Consider the following 6,356-nt stretch of genomic DNA (forward strand, 5'->3'; position numbering starts at 1 on the left):
ATGCGTGGAGTGCAGAAGATCAACACCCGAACCGTGACCAGCACCATGCTGGGTCTGTGCAGGGAAGACCCAAAGACCCGGGAAGAGTTCCTCTCCCTCACCATGCGCTAGAGCTGATATAACCCCCCCCCACACACCCACCCACCCCCCTCCCATAACAGAAACATACATGCACCCACAAGCCTTCGATACACAGCTGATGGGAGATGGACCAGATCAATATTGTAAATAAGAAACTGTTCTTAATGTTTTATCTGGAAAAATAAAGGTAAAAAAAGAAGAAGAAAAAGATGCATGTGGATCCACGGTCCTGAACACCACTTTTACTCCATTGAGCCAATTCTTGGAAATAAAGTGTTATGGCTCATTTAGGGGGTTCATGTCAGGCGATCGGTATTCACGATGGTACGCCGGACATTCACAGTACAAGAAAGCAATATTTATAACGTTATGCATAATGGGTCCATATTTACCCACGAGAGTTTACACTAATTTGAAAGACGTCTGCCTGGTTTTGGTTCCACTGGTGCTATTTTCTTCCAACTGGGAACCCAAATCCTACCATCGGTGCCTTGAATCCTACCCTTGCTAACTTGAATCCTACCCTTGCTAACTTGAATCCTACCCTTGCTAACTTGAATCCTTGCTAACTTGAATCCTACCCTTGCTGCCTAAATTTCATGGATATATTCTGCATTCGAAGTATCAGAATTTATCATATAGATATATATTATAGCATTGTAATTTTAGTAGGGTTGGTCTGGGGAAATATTTACAAACTTATTTTCAGGTTAATTATTAAAAATATACTTGTTGATGTGTATGGTTACAAAGGCCATTTGTCAAAAATAAGATTCATGTTGTGATGTTGCAGTACTTAGCATTTTTAAGTTTATCAGATGTCCAGTATCATGAGCTATTTTAATGTTTGTTGGTTCCTTAACAAAATAAAAATGTATTAATATAAAGTGTCTACTCTATAGGAAAGTCTTTCTGCCCGTCTATTGAGCTTTTTGTTAACCACATTCTATTTCTAAGGACTTGGGTAAAGGAACTCAGAAGACAAACATTGCAAAGCCTTATTAGACTTGTACTTGCAACCTTATACCCACAAATACGCTATATGATTGTTTAAAGGGGCGAGTGTGATTAGCCATTTGAAACTACCTTCTCCTGTTCCTTGGTGAAATCACAAGTGGGTATGTCAACCTATGATAGATCGAACAACATTTGATGCATTCCACTTGGTAGACTGATCTATCCAGCAACAATCTAGGTGGACACTCCCACTTGTGATGTGTCTAAAACACATGAAAAGGTAGATTTTAAAATGGCTTGTAATGGCTAATCACCCTCAATGGTGGTCTAATATGGGCCCTATAATGGTTATAACATGATGGACCATTTCTGCCATCTGTCATTATAAAATGATATCTTTCAGCCTAAGACAGTGCCAAGATTCTCAAATTCAAAGCAATGTTAAATCAACTGAATAATCACATAAAGTGAAGGTCATACCTGCCATAATTGCCTTTTCTTCCCTCCCTAATAATTGATGCCAACTCTTGTGGTCAACCCTTGCAACTGACACCAAAATAAAATGATGGATTAAAGACAAAAACTATAACCTTCATATAGAGAGTGGATCCAAAAGACTAAGAACTATTTTAAGGTCACCAAATCAATGTTTTAATGAAAGAAAACCAAACATATTTACTATATATATACACGCTAATGTGACTTCGGCGTTCGTGCAGGACAACCTGCAGCTTTGGCTGACAAGTGGACATGTTACACAGGGAGTATATTTAAGGTAACATTACTTGTGTACTTGTCTGAGTATTGCCACTCTAAAGCCAAGCACAGTGCCGTTACAGCAGTCTGAATTAGAGGGGAAAAACCCCCCCATCAACAATAAACAACGACACAAAAATGTATGTACATGCTTTGCAAAGTTATCACACTCAAAAATATAGAAAGTAAAAAAATAATAAAAACATAATTATGTTAAATCATTCAAACGTTCTGATTCAAAACAGAGAGGAGGAGCAGCCAGTGAGAGAATGTCAAGCTAATCTGCAAACATGTTACAAAATCAGCCCTAGCATGAGCCAAACCCACAAGACCCTTCCGCTGGTCGGTCTGTCTGTCCATCTGTACGTCCATCTGCCCAGTCTTCCATCCTACAGCCATCCTGCCAAGACTTCGGCCTGGCACGTGGAACGCCGGTCACACGGACGTCTGTTTGTAGTTCTTCGTATCCAGAACTTTCTTTCCACACATGGCGCAGATGCCTAGAAATAACGAATTACAGTTAACGGAACTGAGCATATTGGTGGGTTAAGTGCGATGAAGTTACCTACAATACCTCCAAAAGTCACACAAAGGCGTAGTTTCCTAAGGGCGTAAGCATTTTACTCAATGTATTTTAGCCATCAATTACATTGAATCTTGTTAAGAGATTATCAACTAAATGGCATGAGAAGGTATTTTCAGCCTCATTCATGCCGAATGTCAAATACACAAAACTAACCAACTGATGACATTTCCATAGCAGAGTCAAAACAGAGCATCACACTATGGAAAGTTGGGATCCCAGAACAATATATCTAATTGTGTAGTAATATATGAGTCCGGTTGAGGTGATGACACCCACTGAACTTCACTGAAAAGTTATGGTCATCATGGCCTAGTAATCGGAGTGAAATGTGACGGTCGAAAACAACTACCTTTTTTGTAAGCACAGCCCTGGCAGTAATGGGACCCTGACTGGTGGACTGAGCTCTTACAAATTCTGCAGATAGCAAAGCCAGTCTTGCTGTAGGGGTCAAACCTGGGAGAGACGACCACAACGTTAATAACACATTAATACATGGTGATAATCTCTTTACCCTTTAGTTATTTAGCAGAAGCTTTATCCAAAGAGAAATACTGTGATTCCAGATACAGGCCATAAGGAGCAGTTAAGGCTTAGGCATTTTACATTAAGCTGTATGTTAGGATGGGGACCTGGACGATAAAATCCAGTACTCAAACACCCTCCGACAACACTATCCTACCTTCTAAAGTAGGTACAAAAATGCAGAACGCCATTGCAGCTTCTCACCTGGCCTTCTTGGATGTCAGCATTTTGTTCTCATTGAGTTTACGCCCTCCACCCTCTGAAAGAGACAACCAACCAATGCTCACAAAACTGTGACCAGACAGGGACATATATGTTCGACAATAGTGCATATGCTCACAAAACAATCTAACAAACCAATGTATATTTAACGCCTTCAAAATAGTGGGTTGTCGAAGACGTAAACAGATACTCGACCATGATGAGGAATGACTATGGTAGTAACGTGTAAGGATGATGTTGTACCGTGTTGATTAACTCAGAGAGGCTGCATTTCGTGTGGAGTTACCTGTTGTATTGCGGGCTCCATCTTTCCAGGTATCAGGAGTGATGACCTTACCTAGCTTCTTCTCACCTATAGGAATAAAGAGAACGCGAGTGAGGGAATCAACGATAGAAGGACCATATCACAAATTATATTACACACTGAAGCGGAGCTCCATTGTTTTGAATAATGCAGTACTGATATGTATTTTAAAACCCAAGATCCGAAGAAGAAGAACGGTATTAAATGCACATGAGTTGTGTGTCGGAGCTGAAACTCTTTTTTTTTATATCAACATCGGTATTATAGTCCGTGTAGTCGTGTGTTTGCACAACATGGTCTACAGAATGACATCCCTTACATTTCTCACAAACCATCTCGTATCTTCGTTGGTTGATTAAAGATCTTAATGAACATGAAAATTAATCCCAAAATGCCAGTCTGTTGTTGAAAACTTGTAAACTTCCGGATGATTGACTTTACTTCCGCTTCTGACCTAAATTAGCTGATTGGTTTGTGACTTCTAATCCTTGAATCTCATTGGACGGTCACACCATCAGTTATCCTAAGTCCCAGTATTTGGCCGACCTTCCCCAGTTACTTTTGTTGTAAAGTCCTCCGTGCTGAGTTTGCCTGTGACACGATCCGCTTCAAAGTAAAGGTCTACTGCAGAACTTGGTAAATGTGTCTCGTTTTGGTATTATATTTCATGCATGTTTAACTAACGATAATCAGATAATATATAATTGCTTTAAATGTTTAAATAATATGTCATATTTATACGTATACCAAACGAAATGTTTTAGTTTAAATCACTTGAAGCATATTTTGTCTTAGAGCAACCAAATATTTGATGTAAATAGCAACTCATTTAATTGGTCCAATATCGCTAATAGTTACTATTTTTTACCAGTGTTTGTTTGCTTTTAACACACAGCAGAAAAAACGCAGATTGCCCATAGCGCCACCTTTCAATACTTTCCAACCCTTGTTTTGATGTCAAGCGGAAATGCATGGTTTAGGAATTACTGTTTACGGAAGAGCTTGAATGAAAATTCTCAATGTACTTCAGCATATAGAAAATCGGGTTCTTTTTCAAATTTGACCTTCGTAGCTTTTTGCTACGCTTATTTTATCATCATGTGGGACCACGAAATCAAAGCCATGGCGTCTTCTCACGCCATCATCGCCTCCTCTGTCTTTATGGCCACGGTTCTCCCTGCGGTGTTCATCCAGGGCTTCTCGGTGTACGGCACGCACCTGCTGTGGCTCTATTCGGTGACCGGGGCGGTGTCTGTGGTTAACATCGCGGTCTTCTGGCTGCTCGGCATCAGCCAGCCTACCAAGAAGAACACCTTAGGCTACAAGGTAACGAGGCTCTCCATTAGTTGTTGTACTTTTTTAGTCATTGACTCGTTTGCATGAACTAACGCACGCACTTTGGTGTAGCTTTCTAGGTTGGTTCGCTCCTGCATGTACCTGCTGCTGTCCTGCCTCTTCTATCACACCGTAGTGGTTCTGTATGGAGCACCGTTGATCGAGTGAGTAGTTGTTCTCCATCTCTACATGAACGCGTGTGTATGAGATACAGGTCTGTAAGTATTAAATATTATGATCACTTGACGCCCCTCATCTATAGGTCGGCTCTGGAGACCTTCTCGCTGGCAGTGCTTCTGACCTCCCTGACCACGCTGAGGTGCCTGTGTGTCCTTGGGCCAAACGTCCAGGCTTGGATACGAGTTTTCAGTAGACATGGGTAAGGAAACAATTGTTTGATTTGATTTTATAATCCAACCTATATTATGACTACAGGTGTATTACACTGTCACAAGGACACCATTGACACGTTTTTAAAATCATATAAATAATCACACAATTATTTACCTAAAAAAATGAGTTGGGCTGATTGGTTATTAAAATACTCTTCTGTGCCTCTCTCTGTCTCTGTCTCTGTGTGTGTGTGTGTGTGTGTGTGTGTGTGTGTGTGTGTGTGTGTGTGTGTGTGTGTGTGTGTCCAGGGCTATGTCTGTGTGGGACACCTCTCTGCAGATCACAGTGGCCTGCTCTTTGATAGGGGCTTGGCTAGGAGCCTTCCCTATACCTCTGGACTGGGACAGGCCCTGGCAGGTAAGCGTTCACTCACATGCACATGTACTCACACACATTTCTAAAAGCCTTATGCACTACATTTGCTCCCAAGGGGTTTGCTACTCTTCCATGGGGACATCAAAGGGTTGACCTAACTTGCTGCACTGCTTCCTGTAGGTGTGGCCTGTCTCCTGTAGCCTGGGATCTGTGGTTGGCTACTTGACAGGGCTTGTCGTCGCCCCAGCGTGGATCCACTTCCATCGCAAACAGCTCACCTACAAGTCCAAGTGATGAAATGAATGTGTGTGTACTGTGTGTGTGTGTGTGTGTAAGAGAGAGAGAGACTGTGGGTTATATTTTCCGATCACAAACTGCTCACCTGCATGTGATGAACTGTGTGTGTGTGTGTGTGTGTGTGTGTGTGTGTGTGTGTGTGTGTGTGTGTGTGTGTGTGTGTGTGTGTGTGTGTGTGTGTGTGTGTGTGTGTGTGTGTGTGTGTGTGTGAATGTGTTGTGTTTTGGTGTGTGTGAATCTCCCCTCAGGGCTGTTTGTTTTTATTCCTGGATGTCTGCTGTGCTCTTTTGCATATTTACCGTATGTCCATTACCCTTTTCAAATAGCAAGCACGGCTCCCCTAAAAGCTAAATTGAGGAGAATGAATTTTGTATTTACAAAGGTTTAAAATGTTCCTGCAGATTTTCTTTGACAAAAATAAAGTTGATGTTCTGTAAGTAAGTGTTCTGCCATTGCGTGTTGTTTGTCTGTGTGTGTCTGTGTGTTTTATTTCAGGGAAAGGGTTGGATGGTCAGTGGCTAACTGGTGGGAGTCAAATTAACACTATTCAAATTATTTTGTATTCTATCTTTTATTTTCATTTTCTTT

At 41.3% G+C, this 6,356-nt stretch overlaps 3 protein-coding genes across 3 annotated transcripts in view; 2 read left to right on the plus strand and 1 right to left on the minus strand.

Annotated features, from left to right (window-relative positions):
- Positions 1-111, plus strand: part of gch2 (GTP cyclohydrolase 2) — a 2,388-nt gene extending 2,277 nt beyond the window's left edge. The window contains exon 6 of the mRNA XM_056577653.1: positions 1-111. This exon is cut by the window's left edge and continues 16 nt beyond it. Coding sequence (XP_056433628.1) covers positions 1-111 — 111 coding nt within the window.
- Positions 112-1,640: 1,529 nt separating this feature from the next.
- Positions 1,641-3,865, minus strand: cript (cysteine-rich PDZ-binding protein). Its single transcript, XM_056577094.1, has 5 exons — positions 3,748-3,865; positions 3,411-3,476; positions 3,107-3,161; positions 2,730-2,833; positions 1,641-2,294 (listed from the first exon to the last, which is right to left on the minus strand). The coding sequence occupies exons 1-5, from the start codon at positions 3,761-3,763 to the stop codon at positions 2,230-2,232; spliced, it is 306 nt and encodes a 101-aa protein (XP_056433069.1). The 5' UTR covers positions 3,764-3,865; the 3' UTR covers positions 1,641-2,229.
- A 522-nt stretch (positions 3,866-4,387) lies between these two features.
- On the plus strand, positions 4,388-6,356 carry pigf (phosphatidylinositol glycan anchor biosynthesis, class F). The gene is made up of 5 exons (XM_056577251.1): positions 4,388-4,754; positions 4,836-4,927; positions 5,026-5,142; positions 5,405-5,513; positions 5,652-6,356. The coding sequence occupies exons 1-5, from the start codon at positions 4,527-4,529 to the stop codon at positions 5,763-5,765; spliced, it is 660 nt and encodes a 219-aa protein (XP_056433226.1). The 5' UTR covers positions 4,388-4,526; the 3' UTR covers positions 5,766-6,356.

The sequence above is a fragment of the Gadus chalcogrammus genome, chromosome 18 (genome assembly GCF_026213295.1).
Source record: "Gadus chalcogrammus isolate NIFS_2021 chromosome 18, NIFS_Gcha_1.0, whole genome shotgun sequence".
NCBI classification, from domain to species: domain Eukaryota; kingdom Metazoa; phylum Chordata; class Actinopteri; order Gadiformes; family Gadidae; genus Gadus; species Gadus chalcogrammus.

Excerpts from the sequence above, each read along its gene's own strand:
- cript (XM_056577094.1), bottom strand. Across the intron at positions 3,162-3,410 it reads TGGAGCCCGCAATACAACAG|AGGGTGGAGGGCGTAAACTC; the intron begins GTAACTCCACAC and ends TGTCTCTTTCAG. Across the intron at positions 2,834-3,106 it reads CTGACATCCAAGAAGGCCAG|GTTTGACCCCTACAGCAAGA; the intron begins GTGAGAAGCTGC and ends CGTCTCTCCCAG.
- pigf (XM_056577251.1), top strand. The coding sequence starts at position 4,527 with ATGTGGGACCACGAAATCAAAGCCATGGCGTCTTCTCACGCCATCATC. Across the intron at positions 4,755-4,835 it reads AGAACACCTTAGGCTACAAG|CTTTCTAGGTTGGTTCGCTC; the intron begins GTAACGAGGCTC and ends ACTTTGGTGTAG. Across the intron at positions 5,514-5,651 it reads ACTGGGACAGGCCCTGGCAG|GTGTGGCCTGTCTCCTGTAG; the intron begins GTAAGCGTTCAC and ends TGCTTCCTGTAG.